At 39.2% G+C, this 27,093-nt stretch overlaps 1 protein-coding gene across 1 annotated transcript in view; it reads right to left on the minus strand.

Moving 5' to 3' along the window:
* Positions 1 to 4,346: 4,346 nt before the first annotated feature.
* The window catches only part of TRUB1 (TruB pseudouridine synthase family member 1), a 30,372-nt gene continuing 7,625 nt past the window's right edge, over positions 4,347 to 27,093 (minus strand). Inside the window, 6 exon segments of the mRNA XM_075504479.1 lie at positions 4,347 to 4,676; positions 4,678 to 4,886; positions 6,290 to 6,346; positions 7,472 to 7,611; positions 8,881 to 8,953; positions 14,684 to 14,765. Of these exon segments, the coding sequence (XP_075360594.1) occupies positions 4,638 to 4,676; positions 4,678 to 4,886; positions 6,290 to 6,346; positions 7,472 to 7,611; positions 8,881 to 8,953; positions 14,684 to 14,765 (600 nt within the window). The 3' untranslated portion in view covers positions 4,347 to 4,637.

Raw genomic sequence — 27,093 nt, forward strand, 5'->3', positions numbered from 1 at the left:
GACATAAGCATCCAGATGATAAACCTGCTTGTTCGACGTGCTCTTCAGTATTGGTGATTTACTTAATCAGGTCTCACAAAGAAGCAAATTAAACCCATGGCTATTAGAAACAATGACTACTTTTTAATAGGGACAGTAATTTTGCCCAGGCTGGCTCAATCCATTCACTGTCTCTATGACTTCCCTCTGGCTGCATATTGTAGTCACACTCTCATGTACACACATGTAAAATCTCACTTTGTCTCTCCAAGGCCTTTTTAATACAATTAATACTGTTGCAAACTGATTCCTTGACTCTGCCAAGCAAATAGAATGACCCTAGCCATTAAAGTCTCAAAGCCATTGATGCCCAGAATAGCAACTTCACCATCTATTACACCAAAAAAGTAAAATCCTATGGTATCCCAAAATTTGGGGAGTTATTCAAAGTTTTACTTTATTTTCTTCTAATAAACACCTAAATCAAAAACAGAACTGCAGGGTAAGATGCTAAATGCTTAGTTATTGATGAAGGCACTCCTAGAATATTTCGCTAATGGCTCAGACTTGATTAATATAAAAAAAAAGATCCTATTGATTTTGCTTAAGAAGCATTTAAAAAGTGCTCAACATGCTGGCAGCAAAATATATTATGAAGTGCACAGAAAAACTACCATTTAAATAAGGAAGAGAGCGAGCCAGCCAGGCAGAGGCATTAGAAGGGGATAAGTTATGAAGCCCATGTCAATCTCACTGAAGCGGCACCAGCCCTGGAGGCAATCAGGGCCAGACTATGGTAGCATACTACTATGGACTAAAGATCACAAGTCCAAATTCAAGACAGACACTATTCAGCTCAAAAAGCAGGACACGCTTTTCTACCAGGACTTTCCCCATGAACAACACTCATTAAAATGAGACAAATCTTTCAGACTGTGTCATGGATATATTTTAAATGATAAATCACAGACATATGCATATTTTCTGGCCAGAGCAGCATAAAATTCCTATTAACTACCATTTGTCCCAGCTGAGCACTCGGTAGTAACTCTTCTACTAGACTCAGAAGTATTGTATACACACTTTTCCTCTCACTCTAAATAGCCCTTAATGTTGAGATATCATGACTGTCAGTAATCAAGATCCAGGATCACAGGATATTTTGTTCGGGAAAAAAACTACGTTTTTCTGTGCACAATTCTGAAGTCTGGTATCTCAGGGATGTGTATGTTAATAAGAATAAAGAAGTTAAACTGACTATTTTCCTAGGTTCCCATGGGAACACAACACTTACTTCCAGATCTGGATAGCTTCAAGGTACTGGGTTAAACACTTATTAAAACATATCCAAAAAAGCTATTCCTAGCTTTTTCAGTGGCTTCCCGGTTACCATTCATTGGGACTAATGGCTCAAGGGGCAGAGACCCATTAAAGCACAGGGGTACCTAGGAGAGAGCATGCAAGTGAGGCCGAGCACCTAGGAAAGACACTGGGAAGCAGCCAGACAAATCTGAATGTTTGAAAAGATAGCTCAACTATCTAGGGCTGGAACAGGGCTGACGCTCATCAGTGGTCATAAAACAAGCTGTTATTGTATAATTTGTTCATAACTTCATGCACTTTTTACACTGTGTCTTCTAAGAAGACCTGTCTGCTGTCTGCCACAGCTTTGTGTGCTATCCGGCCACTTACAACTACAACCAAACATACTTGCTATACCCAACTTGTAAGTGAAATAGCTTCTGTAGTTCAATATAAGTTATGTGGGGAGAAGTTTGTGATTAATTTGCGATAAAGAAGTTCTGCTTTTATTTCTGAAGGTGACAGAACCTAGCGTTGGGGAAGATGAGAGCAATCCCAGGAAAAAAAAATTCTAGCTAGAGCTGGTGAAAGTCTCTCTACTTGCTACAGAGAAATAAAAGCATTGAGGGAAGCTGCATTCGTAAACTGAAAGATACCTCCAGTCTTTAGAAACTATCTACACACCTTATGCAGATTCCTGAACGTGTACGACTGCATTCCTCCTCTCCCTATGCTTTCCATATGCATTAGGACTTGCAGCCTAAACCAAAACTTGCTGATGTCAACAGGATGCTTTCTTTTGATTGCCATTTCATTTCTCTCGAGTGACTAGACTATGGAACAGATCCTGTCTTCTCAGGATCACAGATCTGTTAGCAATAATTGCAACAGACCAGTTGCAAGCTAACCTAAAAGCTGATGAAAATATAATTCTCCCTTTGAAATTAAAAATATCAGGGGGTCTTACATGGAATAGCAAGAAAGCCATGGTGAGCATTAAACAAACAGATGAGATTAAAAATGTGCTAGACACTTATAACACTGTATACAAATGTATCCTATTAATAGAAAGATTTCTCAATTGCACTAATTTTTAAAGAAACAAATCCCTGTAGATGAAACAAGTAGACTAACAGAATTATATCTACTAGGCTACTTTTAAAAAAGCAGAAAGATAAATAAAATAAGAACTTAATCTAGAAGACCACTGGGATAACACAAATTAGGTTCTTGGAAAAATACAGATTTAGACAATAAGAGAAGCTATGTTTCAAAGTCTTTGATCATTCAAGATAAGTATACTGGAAAATGAAATTTTCTGCTTTATTTGATTTCTTTAGGAAATAATCTCTTTCTTCTCTGTTTCTATTCAAAGTACCAAAAAACCCACCCCAAAAAGAAACAACTAAAATCTCCCACTGTTCTCTTAATGAACACAACTCTTTTCTCCCATCTCTGAAATCAAAATTTCTTACAATGGTTACTTCATCCACATTGTACATTAAATATGCTGCTGCTACAGTGCTCTAACATTTCAATTTGCTTGTGATATTTTCAACATTTCCCTTAAGTTCTTTATAAGAATATACAAAAGAAGAAAACTGTCTGTTTACTGAACAATAAAACAGAAACTCTATCCTCCCTCTAAACAAAAGCTTCATTAATCTCACATAGACTTCAGTTTCTGATTGTATAGAAAACAAAAAAACCCTATAGATGCCTGCAATGAGAAACTTCAGGATATTTATTTCATTTCTTAGATTGAAAGTAAGGTTGAAACTTGATCATTTCACATAATACCTTTTTGCAAGGTGCAGACAAAGACATAAAATGCAGCATGTGGAGATTCAAGTCAAGTTGGGAATAAAACACAACTTCTTTTAAGCAATAGAGGTAATTAGCTATCAAGATAACTTACCACAGAAAGTAGCAAGTCCATTAACACAGAGTCATTAAATCAAATTTTCATGTCTCTCTCTAAAAGATACAGCCTAATAGAAGCACAAAGTCTTGGCTTTACAGCATTCAGTCACTCAGAGTAAGAGAGTCAAGTCCCTGTACTCCAGAACCAAAACCCAAAGCTGTAGGAGTTGTACAAAGCCACAGCAGGCCACTTGGCCAGCAGCAGCATAAAACTGTAACAGCAGCCAGTCCATTCCTCTTTGGTGACATTTCAGTGACAATTTCAAAAGCAAGGCTTTCTCTCAGATATCACTCACATGTTAAAAACTACTCCTCGTGTTCCTCATTATGGCAAGAGGAAAACAGACCCACTACTCACTTGAATGGGGATACATAGGGAAGTCCTTTCAGGATAGTCCACTGCACACATGGAAAGAAACTAGGGTGCTTTTTTAGCATTCTCAAACCACTGTCTTTTAGTCATTTTGAAAATCCCAGGGGAAGCAGTGGTGAGAAATAATCAGTGCAATCAAATTCTGTTGACTACATGAACTGTGGAACAGGCCCTCACTGCCCCAGTGAATTAAAATTACTTCAGCAAGGAGCCTTGATAGTGGATCCCTCTGTTGCCCATACAACTAGTCGGGACCAAATCAGTCAAAGCCCAGAAGCACATCAACCTTCTACCCAATCCACAGGAGACAGCTTGAGCAATACACAGATGGCAAAAGTAAATTCCATAAGCCCTATGAAAGGCATAACAGTTAACTTTAGATTACAGATGGTCACCAACTGGGACATTGTACCAGAATAAGATACGTACACCTGTAATGACGACTGCATGCTTCATAGTACTTGTTATCAGTTATCTTTGGGGATTGTTTATACTTAAAACTATTACCTTACACCGATATTTCAGACTTAATGTAAAATATTAGCATCTACATTTATGCATTCTGGATAACATTTGACTGAAAGAACAATCTGCATAGGAAAAACTATAGTAAAATGGACATATCCTGAAATGGATTTCAAGAAAGCAAATTGCCACACCACAGTCTGGTATCCTTCAAGCTATGACAGTCTTGTCATCATGGTATTTCAGGGTTTGATTACCAGCTATAAAGAAGAAAAAAGATTTTTTTTTTTGGAGCACATTTATCAAACCTTAATGTTTATAATTTTTTATTGAGGAATTAGCAACAGCTATATTGCACCCTACAAGTTCTTTAAAAGTTTATAAAGATTTGACATCAGTGGCAGACCCATTTACAGTGTGCAAGACGGAAAATAAACAGATCAGGAAATAGCAAGCGCTGGATATTTTCAATACATGTTCTAACCCCAGAAAACAAAAGAACCATTTCTCCTCCACTGCAGTTTGTCACCCTCCCAGTACAGACTTGTAAATTTACACAGGAGGCAAGACAATCCCAATCCAATCTTAAAATGTCTCAATCATTCAGTCTTTTTCCTTGACCCAACTTATCACTTATCTTCACAGCTCACAGCAGTTTCACCAGGATGCTCTGTCTTCAATTTTTTATGAGATGGCTCTCCTGGGAGAAGAGACATGCAGTGCTCTAAGGATCGTGCAATTTCATCAATTGTCCATTTGTCTTCATAAAGGGCATGCTCCTCTAGCGTAAATGGCCCATGTTTGGTTCGGGTCAGCTCTTGCATAGTGGCACAGGTAGAGAGTTCTACAGTAAAAGAGAAAAGAGGATTTAGAAAAAGTGCATGGTTGAGTTTAACTATTTGCAACTCACTTAAAATATGTTTTTACGTGTAGCCTTCTACATTATTCTGCTTTGTTTGAGAAGGAAGTTCATGAAGATTCATCACTCATTTACATCTTCTTAAATCTGAAGCAAGGAATTCCTTTGATTTCAATAGATCTCCAGTGTCATAAAGAGTTCAAAATCTGACAGAAAGTTGTCAAAAGGTTTTCCAGATTTAAATCAGAATGAAAAGAGAGGAAATAATGACATAAGATGTAAGCAGAACATTCTGTATTCACGAGTGACTCAGAAGACCATGTACTATTTTTCCAGACTTGGAGGCCTTAGCGCTTCTTGCCTTCAAGAAGGATTTTTGACATTTTTATCCTGTGCCACCTATCAGGATAATATAAATTAAGATAAGGAAAAATAAAAAATATAAACAAATGCTCTGCTATGTTAAATAAATACCAGTAGGAGGTATTTATTTGAGGGGCTTAATTACATAATGAGGGGCTACAAAACGTAACAGCAACCAGAGCTGACTTGTAAGCACACAGGTATACTAAAATATTCTCTCCCATCCTTTCTGATGCAGAAAGATTTTTACTGCATTTTAAATTTTTGAAAAGAAACCAGCTAAGGACAGACTTTATCTTGGTTTGTCATTAAAGAACTAAACATAAGCCAGTATGCTCAGAAGGCCATACCAGAAAGAGGATCTTCGACTTGCCTAAGTACAAATAACAACATTGAAATTCATAGGATTATCCCACATCACTTGCTTTCTTGATCTGCAAATGTATCATTTAAAAAAAAAAATTGAAATGGATTATCTGTTCTCCATCATGCAGTTTGATAGATACAGAGCACAAGACAAATAACCCTGTGGGAAAGCAAAACCACTCACAGTTCAGGTAAAGGAGAAAGAAAACACTAGAAAAATCATCACAAATGCAGAAGTCTTTCCAGCAGATACGGTTTATTATGTGCATGGTAATGTTCTGTGCAATCTGTTTTCAAAATGTGATGAATAACATTTAAAAAGACAGTATCTTTCTTCTTCTTCTCACCCTTAATCTGAGTTAGCTTTAACATATGGAGGAGGAAAAGAAAAAATCCCCACCTTGCCTTGTATTATCTTGCTCAGTACTATTACTTGCTCCATTTTTATCCCCCAGCCCCCAAGGTCCTCTGGCAATTATTTAGCCTTCATTCCCCCATGCTCCCAAGGAAAATACCTTACTATATAAAAACAAGTGATAGCACTACAACTCCGCAAAATAACACATAGGTCCGGTCGCTGGAGATACACAAAATGACAAATTTTTTCCATAAACAGACACATTCATTCCTTAACCTTTCATGGTTTTTTTCATGCCTACCTTTGCCAATGTCACTGACCAGGCTCCTGACATAAAAGCCACCACCACATTCAACATCTGGAATGTTAATAGTGACATGGTAAATTGCCAATGCAACGTGAAATCTACTTTACATAGAAACCATGCCCCCACATAAATGTAAAAATGTGCTAAGCAAACAACCCAGTGATAAAATATTTATAGGATGCACCATCAATTATTCATCCTATAACATATGTGCGGGTGAAATTGCTAAGCCAGACAGGAGGGAAAGCAAATACAATGGCAACTGAACTAACTCACTAGAAACTAAGTACTTGCTGTGGTATGTTAACAAATGCTTCAGTCCTACTCATTTTAAAGGTTTCAGAAGGTTGTTTCGTATTTCTAATGATGAAAAGGTATTTCAAATACTGACTATCAATGCTTGTAAGATACTGCACACAGGCAGCTCCAATAAAATTTTAAAATTCACCTTTAACTTTGCCTGCTCTCTCAGCCCTTCCCTTTCCCCTCTGCCAGTTATCAGCTGCTAGTCACCCAACCATAAAGTAAGGGCTGAAGTAACACAGCACTGAGTTCTGTCACTCATATAACATACCTGCTCATCATATAACATCTGCTCCATCAGAGGACTACGGGTCAACTGGGTAGCTGATCAATGCAAGACATTATCTTGACCTCACAGTAGCACCAAACATTTACAACAGCCTTTTTGGTTTATTTATTAATGTGCTTCTTAATGTACTACCCAAGTTTCTTCATGTTTGACAGAAGGAAGGATAAGATCCTGCCTCCTCAAACAAGGAAGAGGCCTGACAGTAACCAATACTGGTCTTTGCTGCGCCCTGGGAGAGATACCAGCAGGTCTGGGCATCTGGGTAAAAGAATGGGCAAAGTGAAGTAAGCAGACCTGAGAAAGGAGGACTGAGCTGGAGGTTGCGAAATCATGGACAGATGCAAATAATCCCCTGACCAGCCTCTCAGAATTTTCCCTCAGAGAAAGGCGACATATAATCAGCTTAACTTAAAACCAAAATACAGTGCTTTTAATGCAAAGTGAAAGTCTCTGCACATGGGCTCACACCAGAATAAGTAGCTGAGGGAAATGAAACCCATTTCACTATCTTATTCCCATTCTCAGTGTAAATAAGCACTAACATGCTGGGAGCATCACTCTATGTAATAATCTTTGGCCTTTACCCAGTGTGAATAGTGGTGGCTGGAACTGTTGGAGAGAGAGGCTGTACACTCTTACTGGCCGTGCAGGCTTTGCTTCGACTGCTTCTCCTCTCTTCATCAGAGTTGATAGCCTTTCTCCATCCTTCTTCAAAGCAGAATAGCTGATCAGATAGAGCATGAAAGTGTGTGTCATACAGTTGTAATAGAACAAGCTTCCCATCCTCCAGATCCTGTTAATATTGTACTACAGTAGCGTACATTTTACCCTTCTAATCCTCTCCAAGTGCTCACAGAAAAAAAAATACCCAACCTAGTAAGTGCTTCTGAAATCTCTTAGGCACAGAATCACCTCATTCACCAGTAGCTACGTAAACTGGAAAACAAGAGACGGTCTTGTATTTATCTCTTGCTGTACAGATTTAAAAGTGTTTCATCACTCAATTTGAAGTTTATGAAAACAAAGGTTTTCTATAAGGGGTACAACACTTGCAGCTGCCTCTAACATACTGTCTCTCAGAAGTCTGCAGGGCTTACTCTGTTTCAGTGTTATGTTGAGCTGAGCACTGGGAGCTGCTCAGGCAGCTCCTGTAATTCTGCCTTGCACCTTTACTCGTCTCACACCTTCAGGGAAGACCCCTGAACAGCAACTGCCAAGTTATGTAGCCTTGTTCTAGGGTGTTTAGGGGACCACCACAGAGCCTAAAAAAATTAATTTCACTGATTATATGAAACTTTATCCAAAGCTGCAACTTTGGTCTTGACAGAAAGATGACCATAGAAAAATCAAAAAAGATCTTGCTCAAATTAGCAGAGGGTAATTTGAAACAGGTCACATGAAGCAGAACACCTACTGAATTACTGACCTTACAGGGCTCACACTGGAACCACATTTCCTTTGCAAATGCAAAGGAAAGCATGTTAGCTTAAATCACCATAAAAGCCATCTGTCACAAGCTAAGTGCTTGCACACTGCCAGCTACTATGGCTCACCTGAGTAGAAGAAATTTGCTAAGCTACGGAAGCTCAGTTACTAATCACTCATTCATACTCTAAGTTTTCTGAAAACTAATTCGAAGTCACTTCCACACAGATGTCAGTAAGGCTCCCCTTACCCCACAACTAAAAGACTCAGAGGTTTGCTTTCTGATGGGAAGACAGGATAGAAGCCACCAAGCCCTGCAAAGCTGCTTAAGACTTTGCTGCTTTGCTACTTTACATTTACCATAAAAACAACAGACTCCAGGTTACCATTTGTGCCTGATGTTCAAATGGGCATGACCTGCAGTTGCAAATGTTAAACTCCTAAGTCTGCCTTGCCTCTATCCTCTTGCCAAAATGTGTCTTTTTATTTCTGCGAGAACTGACTTCTGTCGTCAAGTCCCAACAGCTGAACACAACTGCCAAGAGTGTCTGAATATTGTGGAACTTACAGTGGAGGAACCTGCATTATTTCCCCTGTGAACTTTTGCAGCACATTTTCAAGATCTCCTTTTGTTATCTGGTCTGTAGAAAGAAAACAGTAAGTATGTTAGCATGGATTATTCACATGGTACTAATGGCATCGATCATGTTCTGCAAACAGATACAAAGAAGAGATCCCTCTCATCTGAATTTAGATTGGGTGAAAAACACCAAAGAAAAGAGATAAAAACCAGAATGTAGGTAGGAGTGTGAATTATTGCAAAAAGAGTGGAACAAACTGTCCAAGGTGATTAAGACGGTCTGGATGCTTTCAGAAGGGCAGAAATCCCAATATACACAGTTTTCTTTTGGAATTTCTCTCTTGGGACTGCAAATTAATTTTTCTTGGGAACTACACAAAAACTACAAAATTTGTCCTATTCTAATTTTTGTTAAAGGATCAAAAATAATAAAATGCTCATCTAACCTTGGCAACTTCTCTTTAAGAGTACCTAAGTGCGGGGAAAAATACAAGAGATTATTAGAGAACAAAAGCATGGTGGTTTTTTTCCTAGTGAAGAAAAAGACTGCATCTGGAACAACACATCAAATTTCCGTATCAAACAACTAACCTGCAAACGCACACCAGGGTATTGTTATATATTAAGTAAGGCAATTTTACTGAAGAAATGCTGTAAAAGAAAGACAGCTGCTTTAGGCTATATACTCTCTTTTAAGAATACACATACACATCTGTCCCACTTTTATTAGAAGGCTATAACCTAAGTAGCTGATTGCATTGGTCCTTTGAAATACTATTCAATAGAGATGACATTCATCCCTAATTTGTTTAGAGAGTACAAACATAAGATCTGTAATCACAATGCACTTCAGTGCATTTCTACTGTCTAGGACTTGATTAGTCCTGTTTCTCATGAGTTAAATTCAATTAGTGTCACCTTGCTAAGTCAACAGCATCCTGGAACATAAACCAACCAAATTTATTTATTGAGCCTTCATTATATTTTGGAACAGACCTTTACTTGCAAACCTTACAAAACAGATGTACCTTCATACTTTAAGTAAAAAAAAGAAGAGGTTTCTTTCCACAGCAGCTTTGGAAGATGGCAACGTGGTACCTCACTTTTGCAAAGCACACTTTGCAGCCTCGAGAGCAGATGTTGTCCCTAAGCCTCAGCAGCTGTCTCAAGAAGTGTCATTAACAGCAAGGTTGCAAGGCACAAAAGTCAGTCAAGGATGCTGAGAGACGAATGTACATCAGAATACAGGGTAGGAACAACAAAATCAATTGTATAGTAAGTCTGGATCTTCTTCTGAAGAGCTTCTTACATGGTTATTTCAATCTTCTGTTTGTATTACTCTAGTTTAGCAACATATCACAACAAAACTACAGAGCGGAAAGTTAGCATGACCGAGCACTATGCCAGTGATCCTGGCAGCCTTCTTGTGAACCCCAGGTCGCTTCAGGCTAGAATTTAAGATCTAAGCATAAGTGTCACTTGGGGTTCTTTTTCAATTTTCACCCCATAAACTGCATTTGTGGCTAGGGCATTTAATGAGACACCTGAGTTCAGTTCCTGCTCTGATCTCATACTCCCCTGATTGAGAGGTTACATCTAGCCTCTGAGGAAATCACTCATGCTATAGGCAATCTCTGTCTCAGGAAAAAAAAAACAATTCCCCATGTGAGGAATGATGTATTAAGCCATTAACAAACAAAGTTGTATGGTGTGTTATCAAAGTAAATATTTACAGATGAGTTTGCTAAGATCTAGAATAAATCATATTTGTCTTCTGTGATACATTGTGGCACAAGCTGGCTAGTATTACATTCTGAAAATCTAAAACCATGTGCTGTGCTTTTTTTTTTTTTTTTGACCATACACTGTCTTTGTGTTAATGGACTATATTGTATTCTTGCCCTCTCCCAGAACAGCACACAAGCTGGTGGAGCTTTCATCCAGCTCGCAGTCATAAAGAATGCGCTATTAGTCTTGTCCCAAACAGTTTCACTATGTCTGAACTGTGTATTTGTGCCAGGCATCAGTTTGGACTCGTGGCCCTGCAGGGCGCGCAGCCTACACTGGGAACCAGCTCCTTCACCACCTTTCAGCTCCCACAGTCATTACATCCACAGCATAGGTGGGGGGAATGCAGTCCTGCTGCCCAGGAGAACTGTTTCCCTTCAGGCCCTTGGCCCACCAGTCTCCCTCACCTGGCTGTGGGCTTGGGTTTAGTAGGTTAACAGCTTGTCTGGTCAGCAAGTTTAGGGCAGCCTTTGGACTCAACCCTCCGTCAAGCATGAAATATGAACACACCCATAAAGGCTAATTAGCATTAATGGTCCCAAAACTTTCCCCATTTGACTTCCCTTCTCCACTCCCTGACAGTAAAGGGTCGAGAGATGTTTCTGCAGGACACATCTGTCATTGTTCTTGCTACCAAGAGTTAGCCTATTCCTCCCAATATCCTCATCGCAAATACCAAATATCCTCATCTGCTATATTGCAGACCATGAGGTTTTGCTAGAAGCTGGACTTAAACTGCAGCTCTGTGTCCTTCAGGGAAGGGTGTGGAGGCTGCCACCCTGTTTCACAATGATTTCAGTGAGGATTGTTGAGGTTTGGCCCATGGGATAACCGCATCCAGTCCCCAGGAATAACGACAGCCTTAGCTTAGAACAAAATGATTGTACCTGCTTTGTGAGTACACTATCTAGAATACATTCAATTCAACACTGTTTTCTAAATTTCTTCCAAAGCCTTTAGACTGACAGTGCAGTTATGTGATTTCTGCACAGGCTATGCATCTTCCGGTGGACCATTCCCCACAATTCTATGAGCATCCCAAAGCACCAAAACTTCTGGCTTCCAATGCTTCTAAAAACATTTAGTACAAGCCTATTAGCTTCTAACAGGAAAATTTTAAAGAACAGTTGTGCTTCTGAACGCTGGTGAGTGTTGATCAACTTTCCTGCTATAATCATAAAGGAAGTTAAATAACGTTACCAAACCAAAAGGTGCCAATTGTGCCACAACCTCAAGAAGCCTCCACTGAAGGGTGATACTGCCCTGAGCTTGTTAACAAACTACACCAAAACAGAACACAAGAATTATCCATGACAGCCCAACAGAACTATAGCAGATGACCTCCACTCAATCTGGCCCAGCATAAATTATTTGCAAACAGACGAGAAAAATGCTGAAAGGACTACTTTTTCCAAATTATTCAAGTAGTGCTATTAAACACATATTTCAGCATAATCAGCAGAGACCTGCAGAAAATCCTCGTGAATTTTGTTCTCCATGCCTTGACACAGTCGGCAGACAGCTGGGAGGAAGTGGGTTTCAGAATGCACAGTCCTGCGTATAGTTACAAACATTAAAAAAAGGGCGACAAACATTAATGTTCTCAAGAAAGCACCAGAGGAACACAAAACGTTGCTTGCTTCCAAAGTCAGCATCTGATAGCCTGGGAGCAGTGTGAAACCATAACTGAATTCCATGTGGAAATGCAAATTCATTGTCTGATAAGAAACAAAAAAAACCTGTGAGGAGTTCAGGAGGGGTTAAACCCAAGGAGCTCTCTTCAGTACAGCCTTTCATTGCAACTACCTGTAATACACAACAGTTTGCTTTCTAAACTGCTGTCTAGGGACGTTTTGAGGACTAAAATGTAACACTTTCCTATAGTTAATATAGCAGGCAACTTTCTGCAGGCACTTCCCTCTTGAATGGCTCCACTGGACCACAGGAAGAGTTTTATATATCTTGCAAGCTGTTTTGGTGCCCTTTCTCTGCACTAAGGCCCAATCCTGCACGCTGCTGGCACTGCAGGATTTATATTCCCAAGCAGATGCTCTGCTTCTCCCAGGATCCTTCTAGGTGCCAAAAGAAAGCTGAAATTCAGCTCAAAGACCTGGTTTGTCTGTTCTTGGAGTACCAAATGGGATTAGGGATGGTGGGCCACCTAGAGAATCATGCAGAAAACCAAGCTGCTTTGGAGAAGACACTGGAAAAGATGAGAAATACCTGCTTTATCAGCAGAGGAGGAAGGAAGGAAATACAAAATACATAGGTAGCATGGAGAAAAAGGAGTATATGCATGTTCTCTCTTTCTTCTTTCTGACGAATTAAAATCTGACTGATTTGCACCAACGTGGAAAGCAACTGAGACCAATTTTATGAGCATTTCTTTCAGCCGCCAGCTTAGCAAAAGGAAACTTTGTCCAGCACCCAAAGCTGCACTGCGCCAGCAATGCCAATACTGCTCTTCGCGAGACTGCATGATGAACTGGATCATGCAACTGATCTCAGTTTTAAAAGATAAGCGACTCAAAAAAAGGGGGTATTTTTAACCCAAATCAGTTTCCCAAGCACACAGTCTAACAGAAAGCTAAACCACCATAGCAGAGGAGGTGGTGCAGAGGTGGGAACTACTATAGCAAGAGCTGCCAGTGAAAGAAGCGCACACAAAAACCACACTAAATTCTGTCTGCAGTAAACAATATAAAATAAAAAGCAAGACTAGTGTTTCAAGAAACAGTTTGGGTGTTTTTTTTTTTAATTAATTGACCACAGGAGTTGCATCTACTTGAATTGATATTTCACAGTTTATATGTGATCAAGTATCTACAATGAATACTACTCAGCGCAACAGAACCACAGCATTCCATTTTCTGGGAGGTATACATAAAAACCAAGAAAGTGTTCTCCAACCATCATAAAGTGTTGGCAACTCTAACACCATGTGGATGCTCAGTCCTCCAGAAGCTTAGAGGGAGACACAGAATTGCTTCTGCTTCAGAATTAAGATGATCCAACATCCCTGAATAACATTACCTAGTAAATAATACGATTTAGAATGATCCATCAAGTTAATGTGGACAAGAAACTCACACTTGCCTGCCTCGTGCAAAAAGAAAAACTGCAAAAGAAAGGAGATTGGGGGTGAGGGGTGGAATCCAGGCTACCTTTTTCATCATGCTATTAAAGATAATTTACTTCATGTACCTACTACCAGGTACCACAAACAGTGTGGCACCTGTAAGAGTTGCTAAGCAACCAGTTACATTTTTGGGGGGGGAGGGTTTTGTTTATTTGTTTACTTTTTTCCCCGGGCTGTGAAAGAACTAAGGGCAATTACATTTCATGTGTCCCTGGTTAGTCCTACGTTGTTTCTAAGATGCCTTGGCTATTGTGGAAGGTCCACTCCAACAAAGCTACAGTCAGGATTAGTTCTGAAGCCTTAAACTTTTGCACTATGCTCTGTGGGTCAGAAAAGTTCATTTGTTAATGCTGCTAGGACACAGACTGCAAGCAAGAGCAAGATTTGGTAGGTGAACATATGTAGAAAGTAGTTTATGCCATCCTCATTTTATGTTGAGCAGTCTGTAGTTAAAGGGGCATCCTAGAGGGAAGATCTAAGTACTTTATTCCTCCACTGGCCTTGAAGGGTGTTACTAAAAGAGGACTACACACTGAAAGAGGAAAATTTTACTGGACACAGCATGTCATTTGTCAGCCTGTCAAAGATTTAAAATGACATAGTCCTGCCCAATTCTATTTTCTCCCTCCTAATCTAATGCCTGGTTTGTTTTTTTCCCCAACAGAAACAAACACTTGCACTGGACATAATTGCATGAAGCTGGTCTGAATTATATGAGCACTGAAGTTGAAGATGAAATAATCTTAGTTTGATTTCACATTTAAACTTAATTCACAGAGTCCCAAACATCTCTTCCACTTTTCTATGATAGAGACCATTTATGCCTTCAAATTACATCAAGTATATAGATACATTTATGCTTACCATAAGGTTTTTCTTCAGTTACTTTTCCTGTAGCATCTAATGTATCAGTAGCTTTGCCCAGCAGCCCAATGGCAGTGTACTTCTGGGAAGGTAAAAGAGAGATCAGTGAGTCAGGTCTTCAAGGTTGTTTCTTTTTTCTTTTTTTTTTTAATGAAGACTGCAAGTACCAAGTACTTAAAATCAGGACAGGAAGATTATCTGAATAGTCAATCCAGGAACTTTGGGTATGCAAAAGCAAAGATGAAAAGACATGGAAGTAAACAAAAACTAAATCCTGCATTATATGCGCCTATGATTTCAGTTTTAGAAACCCCAGGAAGAAGCAACATGGGATCTAATTTTTCCTATAAATACATCAATACCATAAAGAAAATAACAGGGTGGTAAAATCAAAGTCTCTGTGGGGTGTCATATGTCACTGTTGAAGCAAGGCACATAGAGTACCTTTCACACACAATTTTTCTGTTCCTTCCCAATTTAAAAAAAAAAAAAGACACAGAGACCTTTACTTGTGAAAGCAAAACACTCACTTCCAAGGCAAAGCATTACGACAGTTCTGCCATGAAATGCAGTGATATGCAATAGCCTAAAGCTGGAGTTTTGAACATCTGGAATCTGGTAAGGGCCTTGTGACCACGAGGAGTGCAAGGCCACTGAGTGACATCTCTGCTTGTCACAGGTTCTCTGAGTATTTCTATTTCAGGGTTTTTCCTTACACAGTTCTTATCTAAAGAATTCTTCAGTGTATGTGTCTGTAGCTTGCAAGAAGGAATTAACCTGTTCCCAGGCCAGTAGCTCTTGTCCTTACTGCATTTCACCCGATGTCCTTCTCTTCCACATTTTCACCCTAAATACTGCCAGGCTGTGGGCATACGGCAGAAACTGCTGAAGCTGACAGAAGGCTTCCCATGAACCAGCTCCCCATGTCTTTTCACAAGGCTGCCAGCACATGAAGACTCACTCTGTAACATGAGTTTGGGTCAAGTTTGGAGATACCTTCAGGTATTAAGATCTGCAGTTTGACCCACTGCTTATCCCATTCCCATTCCATTTCCCTCAGCCCTGTGTTAAGTCCACGGGCCTTCAAAGTAAAGCATTTATATAGCCTGTGAGAGAAAAATCAAGGTGTTCCACATGCCTAATTCCCAGTAAGGTTTCAATTAACTTACTCCCAACTGAGCTAATACAAATTTGAACCAAGTTGTAAAAGGATGTATCTTCTAGAAGTTGGTTGAGCAAATTCTACTGGAACACATCCAAACAGACATAAGCACTAACGTTTTACTCTTTGATGCAATGCATCCTTTTTAATGTACTTGTGAAGTACAAACAAGCTCAAGTAATAATAGTGTAGGCATATAAATCACACCTACAAAATGGGACTACTAAGACATGCCTTGATTTTATTCCATGTGACAACCTGCCACTTGAATGTATTTCTTCAAGCAACTGCCACAAAATGGAAGCAGCAGGAATAGTCAGACAAAAGGCAGTGGAGTGCAGACTTTAAATACAAATAACTGTATTCTTTGCTTACCACATTAAGGCTACCTTTTTCCTAAATACTGCAGATATCTGAACCCCGACAACTCTGCAAAATTAGGCATTTTAAAAATCAAATTCTTGAAGTTTACACACTTTTGGAATGCATGGAAAAGAAATGAAAGGAAGAATGGATGAAGGCTGCTCCACAACAAATATTTAAATAAACGTTAAAGTATGTTATCTGCTTTTAGGACCATAGAATTGCCTGCTTTGTGAGATATTTAATGATCTAGTTCTTAACGTTTAATAGCATAGCTAGAAAGAGATGCTATTCAACACCTATTCTAGAGGTTAATAAAAACACATGAGCAGATCTTCATAATTCTAGCACGATGAGTGAACTTAGCAGTTCAATAAAACTCTAAATCTGAAAGTTGGAAACCTCACACACTGTCTTTAGATGTTTCCAAATCAAAGTACTGATACCACTTTGGTTTGAATGACTTTATTCCTCTTAATCCTGGTTTTGGCTATCTTGCTTCAGGCTGTCTGTTAGAATAACATGTTATATTTGACCTCCCAGCAATGGAGAGATAGTATCATCTGTTTACATGTAAATACAAACCGTATGAACAATACAATCCAAATCTCAACACTTGACTTCCCCTTTAATTTCTGCAAAAAGGGCAAAAAGCCATCCAATTTGTAAAAAGAGCGTCCTTAAAAATTAGTCACAAATCCTCATTCCTTATAGAAGCCTTTAAAGAGTCACAAAAGACTCAAGCTAGCAGTGCAATAATCCACAAAGGCGGCTATAACAGGCCAGGAAATTAAGAATTACAGTTGGTTTATGATCAGTCTCTGGAGTGCCCTTGGGTATCTACAATTATATATCATAATTCTTACTAGCCACTCAATAGGGTTTACTTCCCCTTTGTTAGTGTGCAGGACCTGGAGCTTGTAGAAGATAACATGAGAGTCCAGACTTAATCTATTGTTCCTCTTATATTGTGTCAAAATTCAGCATTAACTCTCTTTAGACTAACTCACACTGCCCTCAGAAGCGCCCAATGGATTCTGAGTCATTTAATAAGTCTTTGGTGACCTTTTCTCACCTGTGTTGGCAATCATTTATTGCTTCCAGTTTCATAAAATACATCTAGGGGCATTCTTCCTGTACTCTTAAATTACAAATCACTGCAGGAACACAGACAGCAACTGCTCACAACCACACTGCCTTCAACCCACTCAACCCGAAACAAAAAAAGCCAGCTAGTAGGTGTTGCAGGCAGTGGAAAAGCCTAGCAAGTGCAGACTGTGACAGAAAACGTCCCTATATCAGCAGCTCGTCAGAGAACGCTCTGCCAGTCAATAGCCCCTACATCCTTGCCCCCTACTCATCTCAAGAGACCAGGACACAAACCATTTAAAGATTAAAAGCAGCACCTCAGCTTTCCTATGGGATTCCACAACATGCAAGTGTAGCGCATTAAAAGCTAAGATCAAGCGTTCCCAGTCACAACTTGAAAGCACTGCAGCATCGTGCATTAATTCCAGCTTCTAATGGTGGTCTGCATGGTTCCAAAGCAGAGCCTCACAATTATACAACAGTACAACAACCCTGAGGGCATACAGACCTTCCCAAAACTATCCTGCATTAGGGAATGGCTACACCTCTCAGCCATCTAGAAAACCATTTTCTTGACATTATGGCAACTGAAACAAAAGGCAGCAAAGTGATCAGAAGCCCTCAAGTATAAGCAACTCTTTCATTCACTCTAGTGAGGAGACAGCCATAAGAAGATGCTTTACAGTGACAAACCACTGCACTCTGTCAATGAAGATGTAATGTGAAAACTCTGTCACACAGACTGGGGGAGGTGGCCGATGTTACCTCACCAAGACCAGAAAGACAGGGAAGTGCCCCAGCAGCCATACATTTATTACCATACCCATGACTAGAAAGAAACACGCCATAAAAGCCAGGACTGGAGAAAGAACAGGATGACAGGAATCCCTAAGAAACAAATTACAAACCCTCCAATATATCTGACAGATCTTGGGAAGAGGAATTTTGTTTGAGTCACAACCACAGGGCACAGTCAAAATCCTCACAAACAATAAACTGTATGATATTTAGAATAAAGTTTTAGTAAAAGAATAGCTATCATTTGGCTTTTTCATTTCATATCCAATTTCAGAGAAATCCTTATACTAACACAGAAAGGGAAAATAGATCCATAAAAAGAGAAAGAAAAAGGCAATACTTTATCAGTATACATATTTAACTGTGAAAGGAGGAAGAGGAGGAGAAAGAAGAATAATCCCCTCCTGTTAGAGGGGTTGTACAGCCAGCATAGCTACTAGCTGCACAACCCACCCGGGGGGGCTCCTGGAGGCTGAAGCCCCTGGGCTGACTGCCAGGCATGTCTGCCCCACTTATCAGTGCAAATGCCAGACAGACCATGTAATGGAGCTTCTCAGTTTTAACTGTTAATATATCAAAGTTTTATTTGGAAAGAATCCAGAGACTTGAAATCTTAAATTATAACATGTTTTAAAAGCTTTTTCAAACATGGAGAAGCAACACTTTGGAACAGCTAGACAGAAACACAAGTAATTATGGAATAAGGTCACTAGTAGCTGTCAGGAAGATTTTAAGATGGCTCCCACTGCAAGAATTTCCCAGGCAAGCAAGCTTTCTGGAAGAGGCAGTTTATAAGAGTTCATCCAAGGATGACCCATTTTCTAATCACAGCAGCAACTGAACACAGAAGTGTAAAAGGAAAATAAATAAATAAAGGCTACAGTCCCTGCACAAGAGACTGAAAGCTGGGAAAGAAAAGCCATATTCAATAGAAACAGAAAGTCAATTTATGTAAACCGATGTCTGTGTGTGGCTGACAAGTTTGAGGGAACATGAAACAAAACAAACAAACAGAAAACCAAAAAACAAGTGCTCTAGAGAACCTGAAGGCAATCAGAGTGAGCACACAGCAGGCAAGCACTGATCAGAATTAGTGCTCCTGTGCCTAACCCATTCAGTCTGCACACTTGGTGCAAGCACTTACATTTTTGAAGACTTAGGCCACCAAGTTAGTGAAGAGGCCTTAAACTCTCAGTGTTACCGTGACATTCAGTTTGTGTGTAATGATATCTAAAGCACAACTAAGGTGCTCTGGATTTAATATTTACATAACTTATATTTGCTGTTTGGATAACATTAGCAGCTACCAGTGGTTTCCAGTATGCTAATCATCCACCAAACCAGAGGAGTACACGAGGTAGACAAATAAGCTGGAAAAAAACCAAGGGTTGCCATAGTTTCAATTATTTTCCAAAACAAAGCACTCTCACTAAGCAGATTCCAATATACTAAAAACACAAAGCCCTAATCTCTTAAAAGCAGGTTGCACAGAGACAAAATAAAGACTGCAGGATGAGGGAGGAGTTCCATATTTTATGACAGAGCAAATTCAAAATTATCATACACCAAACATGTCCGCTTAATACACACAAACATTACTTATCTACCACTCATTTTTTTTCTCCTAGAAGAAAAAGCTGACTTTGTGCTAAGCCTGCACTAAATTTTATTTACTGCTAGATGCTGTAATTGTACTGTCATTGCTGAAGAACTATCTGATCTTTACTCTTGGACTAACAGGATTTTCTGACCTCTTATGTCAGCTTATTTAAAAAGTTCAAACATATGGGGTGACTAGATTTTCAATGTGAAGGACTAGAACCACCTCTAATAGGGGAACCCACAGAAGTTATTTTACCTGGAGTTCAGAGAAGCTTTAAGGCAGTTGCTAAAAACTGTAGCAAGTTTAAATTTTGGTGTTAGAGGGAGGGAAGGAAAGGGGGCGGGAGGGGAAACAATCCCAACAGTAACAGGAACACTAGGTCACTGAAGATAGCACTGTGGCCATGCATCACTTATAAACACAATACAGGCTCACAACATCCCAGAGAGGACGCAGGCTAATGTGCAAAAGTGGCTGCTTGTAACCCACAGTCTCTTTATCCAAACCTTTCTGACACTTGCTTTCTTTGGAAACCTATCACACTCACCAAAATGTCTCAGGTTGGCTCTCAAATTTCATCTTCAGCTGCAATACCTGTTCTTTACCTGTTTCCTCATTCTGTCTTCTAGCACCTACACCACAGATAATACAAAATAAACAAAGACGACCTTCAGCTTCTATCCGAGAAACAGAGTTTTAAGGAAATTCATAATTCTCTGCCCAGAAATGTAAGGCAGTCCTTCCAGAGGGGTAAGACTTTATAGGTACATACAAATTCACAGATAAAATTGAATGCATGAAAGCCTTTAGGTGAATTCAAAGACACTGCTAAGGCTAAGATGCAGTAAATTCTAAAAGGCAGTGCTAAGAGCTTCTCCAAAGGACGAGAAAGGAACACTACAGAAAACAATGCAGAATGGCTAGTTTAAATCTGTTAACATCTTTTTTTTTGCTGTGATTTTTATTAAGAAAGAGAAAAAAGCCTTGCCGTGTTGCAGTCTTGATTTTTTTTTTTTTAATGAATGCAAGTAAGAACTGTACATGTAGCACAGACATATGCACAATTATAGAAAGGTCAAGAGGAAAGAAGGCGACACTGACCTCATGAATGGAAGAACAGAAAAATCACACTAGAGCATGCTCTTAAAATATTCTGCATTTTTGGAGGAAAGAGCTTCTGCAGCACAATAGACGCAGTCTCCTCAAGATTTTCAACAGTTTAAAAAAAGTGTGAATATTAATAGAGCATGAAGCTGAGCTATTAATAGATTAGGCCTCTGGGGTGAGGCATAAAAGAGACTCAAGCAAGACACAGCATGTTAAGCCAGCTTACTAATGGTACCACTGCAGGCAAGTGTGTATCTATACTATTTAACAGCTTCTTCTTCTACAACTTTGTTTTGGGGATACTGGGCAGGGCAGGAAAGAGTAGATATTCAAATCAGCCTCTTCTCTTCTTATGATTTGTTACCAAAAAAGTAGGTTAAAAATGTATGGTAGGTTAAAAATGTTTTGCAGTAACAGGTAATTAAAGATGTCGACAGTGTATAACATGTGAGGGGCACATTTAAGACCATTTTATCCAACTAACACTTTAGCCCTTCCTGATTCCTGCATCCTCCACTGTGCAGGCTTAACATTCTTTCAGTGCATCTTGTTTTGTACACACACCACTTCAAGTTTTGATAACACCTTCTACACATTCTCAAAACACATCAAAACCAACATCATTCATGCATTTTCCCAGCCTTCCTTTTATATAAGCATTTTCCTTGTGACAAAATAAGGAAGACAACCATACTTTTATAAACTGACATTGATCTCTAGTTAATATCTTGAGGCATTCAGGGAACAAGAAATTCGTTGTCAGTAATGTAAAATAATACACGCAGGATAGAAACCAATGCTAAGTTTGCATAAACAATGATGGGTCTCTGAACCAACCTCTTCTGCTCTGGAACGAGGTCGTGGAATTACAATAGAGAGTTCTGGTTCTGCGAAAACTTTCTCAGGTGTCAGTAGAGGTTAAAAAAAAAGGCAAACTATTATAGCGGTATTTGGATATAGCTGTTACAGACTACAGACCTAAGCAGGACAAGTTTTATTAATAGACATGACATCTTTGCACTGTATTGTGCAAACATTCAAGGAATACTTCCTTGAATGTTTGCACAATACCATAACAAATACCATGTAACAGAAATGTCAAGACTTCTCTTGTCCTATACCTGTATTTCAGGAATGTAATATACTTCATCTAATGCACAAAATGGTAACTAAATGGGTGAAATTAAGCAACCACTGCATCTCAGGAAGAATTCACCTAGCCAGTCCACAAGGGCTGAAACACACCCAGCCGGTGGGTTAACATCTCTCATAAAACAATCACTCCATCTCCGATCTGCCAGTCCTGTTCCTCAAGGGAAACCTATAAAACCCCTTTCAAAACAAGCCTGGGAACTAAAATTCATAACTCCACAGGGTTCAGAAAAAAAAGCATGGGCTCAATAGAGATATTGGATTTATGGCATACTATAACGTTACCTCACACTAACCCCTTCACATGCCACAATGTATAATCTACCAGGCTCTCTCTTTCCCCTAGGAGATAACCTTATCATCTCTTTCTTTCCTCTCCTACCTCCCTTGTAAGGAAACAATAATTTCTTTGGACTTGAACAGAGGCAAAGTAATGATGTTCTGTGTACCTACAATCCATTTTGCTTAAATGAGCAGGTCACATACTGCACTCTATTTTTGTTACCTCTCCCATCTCAATACAAATAGAAACTCAGTCAGACCCTTGGTTATTGTGGATGGGAGACGTTAAACAAAGAGGTGTGAGAATGTAAAAGTGCATGAACCTACAGAGTGAAAAATGAGAAGGTGTTGCAGATGAAAAATTTCCTAGGGAAAGAGCTAAAGAGCAAACAAACTACTTTTATTTGGATTCCTCCAAGACAAATATAGACAGTTGGATATGATAATACCACAGTTTGGAAGAAAAAGCCCAACTAAAACCACAGGTGAACACAAGCAAGATGGGATCTGATGAATTATCAAGCAAGCAGTAACAGCCCCCCTCGCCTTGTGACTGGCAGCTTGGCTTCCAGTGAACAAAACCTTGGTTGTGAACAAAACCTTGCTACCCCACACAGGAGACAAATTGTCTTCTTACTCTATTTTATTAAAGCAGGTAATGAAATGTAGCCCATCTGTGTGGAATAGTCTTGGGGTCTTACCTATAACTGCTTGCCCACCCAGAATTGTTGGTATACCACACTTAAAAGCATTAACTACTTCTTCTTTCAGAAATGGTCTAAAAGATACCTACTTCACTAAACTCTAAACAAATTTGAAATACACTTAGTTTTAAAATCCATGGCTTCTATTTTAGACCTGAGAAAGGGCTTGTATATCCAAACACCCAGTTTTCCATACTATACCAATTAGTCTAACAAAAAGTATTACCACTACCCACAAATCTTGCCCTTCCAAGAGAATGTTAAAATTATCAGAATATGGAAAAGAAAACAGAACACAACACTATATACTGTATGAATAAGTAGTTTTGGTTTTACCAGCTCCAAAAGAAAGCAAGATGAAGCAAAGAGCTCAGCTGGTGCTCTTCTCTGGTAAAAAAATTTTTAAGATTAAAAGTAAGAGCACACACCACCAAGAGGATCCCTCAACAGGAAAGTCAACTCAATTTTCTTGCACTCGTAACTCAAATATATGAACTGGAGCACAAACCGCTTTTGAAATAAATTAAAAAAAAAAAAACCCACAGTGAGGCTCTTTAAAAAGGAAATTAGGATTTCCGAAGAAATAGTGCTTACACCATCATGGTGTGCATGTTAATGTGCAAACACACAAATGCTGGCAGAAGAATAGTGGTCTCAGAGATGCCAAGTTCTTATAAACCTCCTGAAAATAGACAGATAGAGGAAATAAATCTATTACAGCTTCCACTAAGAAAAAGGCTCCAGAGGGAGCCCCACTGTATTACTGGATACCAAAGAGTCCACATGGGGCTTTGGTGTCTAACGAGCTGTAAACAAACAAAGTCACAAGAAAAGGCTTCATTAGTTCTGCTCCTTATAGAACCACTAGATGTGCTTTTTAATGCATTATTAATTCATTGAACTCATTGCCAAAAGATGGAAGTTAAGGACTTAATTCAAAAAAATTATTTCAGGGAGAAAGCTAGCAACCTTTATGTTTGAGAAGTTAAGGGATACAAATTAAAGCCTATTTTTTAGGACAGTAAAATAATCACAGGAGGTAAAGAAACAACCTTCTTTATGGACACTTTGTTCCACAGCATCTGGTGCCAACCCTCTAGAGAAACAATTTTGCAATATACAAACTCTAATCCTCGAATCAGGCTGCAAGAAGTAACTTACATGTCTCTCAGAAATTCTCTTACGTGATTTGAACCAATTCCTGCTCAGACAAGCCCTCTCTCATAGGATACAAGTGTGACTGGCAAGTTTTGAGACCTGGTCACTGAACTAGAACTCATTTTCCACCCAGGATGTGTAAGAACTCAAAGTTTTCCAATTATAATAAATTGAAGTTGTCACATATCAGGTCACTGATGTATCTTCATTCTGCCCATAACCTCTTTTTCTCTTTCTAGTCCTTGTGATCATTTGGAGTATGGGTTTCACTCTATCCAGTGACTTTTTTTTTTTTTTAATACTGTTTCATTCTGGAGAAGCCACAACTTTTGAAATTAAATTTCCTATGTTAACTAGTCCCTGCCCAAGCTTGTGCAACCAGTGCAAAGTACTCAGTCACTGAGCACTTGGGGTTTCAGATTATATGTGGACCATGACAAGAAGTTGCATCCTCAGATAAAAACAACACGCCCATGCTTTCTCCTCATCGAGAGGCAGGGATTTCAAGCACAGTTTGATGGATGGCCACGTTCTGGCTTCATTCATACTAGTACGACTCAAATTCTCTTAGGGTGAACCCAGATGTTATCTCACTGAAAAATATGCAAATTAAGCATGGAACTGAAGTCTGAAAATTTCAGTTATCCTGTTTTATCCCACCTAAAAATAAAGGCTGTTTGTGTTGGAAGACATCTCCTCCCAAAGGAAAGTATTTGAATAATGAAGAATTTCACTGCTTATTGCTCTTCCCTTTTTTCTTCTCTGACAAGTCCCTCATCGTTTCCCTCACTGCTTCTATGTAACAGCAGATTCTGGTAGATGAGAGGTTTTAAAACAGGATTGCCACTTTGGAAACTGTGCTGCTAGCTAGCATTTTCTAACCCATTTCTCCCCCCCTCAAAAAGATCACTTCTACATTGTGTTTGAGACAGACTGGTCACCTGTAAGACAAAGTCCTTCAGAAACAATTTACCATAATAAAAATTGGTCTACCCCCCATAATACTCATTTTACTGGTGAAGCAGGAAATATTTTCTCATTCTACTATCTTTATTTTGCAAACACGATAAAACAATTTATCTCAAAATAATGCAGTGCAAGAAGTCCAAGCAAGACCAAGCCCAAGTCCCAGAATGCAAGAAGGAAAAGTGATTCTCCTATGGAACATGTATTCAATGCTCAGTATTTAAATTCCAGATCCAAGAGGATTCAGCTTCTCCCCCTCACTTGGAACATTTGAAACAAAATAAAGCAAACAAACAAAACCTAAGCCAGCTTGCACATATTTTTATATCTGGATAAAGATTTAAGAATTCAGTGAGAAATCTGGAACACTAAGTAGGTATTGCCCTTGGCTGCATATTTCTATTTGTTTTGAGTTAATTCATAAGGAGGTCAAACTAATGGAGAACTAGATTTACACTGAAAGAGTAACATTCCTTGTATAATGTGTATGAGTTGCAGATCGAGTGATAATGTTCAGAGCTGCCACACAGAGTCACGAAAGTTTCACACAACGTTTGGGAAAAAATCAGAAATAGTCCAATCTCTGGCAGAGCCACCATATGGAGTTTACTGCAGTAACATACGTTTTGGCCACTCCGCATAGCTCTGCTGCCAACAATGATAGACTGAACTATTTCTTTACAAGATATATTCCTACAATCAAACAGTAAATCCTAACCAGAGAGACTCAGACAGTTCATCTGAATCTTTATAGTAATAAAAGGAACAAAAAGAAAAACATCACACTTCAACAAACACTTTAACATCCACAATGGTAAAAAATGATTACATAAGAGTATAAACTCCTAGCACATGGCATGGGATGCAAAAAAATGCTCAAACCTATTTAGACAGTCATGGATTTATCTGTATCAGATCTCTCACTACATTATGAGCTTTTGTTGTTAATGTGGTCAAAAAACCAAATAGGCAGATATCTGTGGGAGATCCTTCAACTTCCTTAAGCCTCTCAAGTTATTGCATGCCTAATTTATTGAAGTATAAATAGAAAAAAGGAAAGCAGAGACAAGACAAGCTCCAAACAAAGGCTCATGACCACCATGCCACCTGGCACGAATGTTAGCTACCTCACACTCTCCACCACATCAGAACACACAAACAGTTGCAGTGGAAGAGCTGATCTACTGTGAGGATGTAATGTTGCTTGCCTTATTGAATCATGTGCCCACAGCCTACACCAATCTAAGGCCAGGTAAGAGCTGATGGATCTAGCTGGGGTAGCTTACCAGTCTGCCCCCACTACCCATTTCTCCTCTGTGTTCCCCTCCCTTGTCCCTCAGCAGCAGCTACAAGCCTTCTTGATCTATCTGGGCACGACGTTTGGCTAGATAACACTCCTACTGGCTACAGGACTTCACAGTGAAGTCGCCAAGGAGCTTGCGCATACTTGCTTCTGCCAAAAAGGTTGAAACTCCTTCATCAGTCACAGCTGTTTCCACTGTGAACATCAGCTTAAGAGATACTTCAACTGCTTTACATGTTTTTAAATCAACAATTTTCACACATTTAGCTACAATGACTTAATTTAGCTGAAGTATCTCAATGCCATGTTTTAACTTAAAAGTTCTTGGTAACTGCTTACACTTCCACTGTAAATCCAGCTCCAGCTGCTTACTGCGTGTTTCAAAACGCAGATGCCCCTGAAATCTGGTCCTATAAACCAAAGGCAAACCCTTTACAGTCAGTGGAGAGACTGACACTGACTACAGTAAGTTTTGGATCAGACTCTACAGCTACGTCTTTTTATCCTGGTCGTATTCTCATCTGTCAAATTATTTTCCTTTGAGTTGAACTGAAGATTGTCAATCAAATTCTACCTCAAGTTATCAGTTCAGCACCTGTAAAGAGCTTAAGTATTCAGACCAGAAGAGAATGGGAAAAATAGCAGAATAAAATGCATTAGAAAGGCTATCAATTTGCTGAGCCCACTGTTGACTTTCCCGGTGTATAAGATGAAATCTGGAAG

Source organism: Mycteria americana, chromosome 6 (genome assembly GCF_035582795.1).
Source record: "Mycteria americana isolate JAX WOST 10 ecotype Jacksonville Zoo and Gardens chromosome 6, USCA_MyAme_1.0, whole genome shotgun sequence".
NCBI classification, from domain to species: domain Eukaryota; kingdom Metazoa; phylum Chordata; class Aves; order Ciconiiformes; family Ciconiidae; genus Mycteria; species Mycteria americana.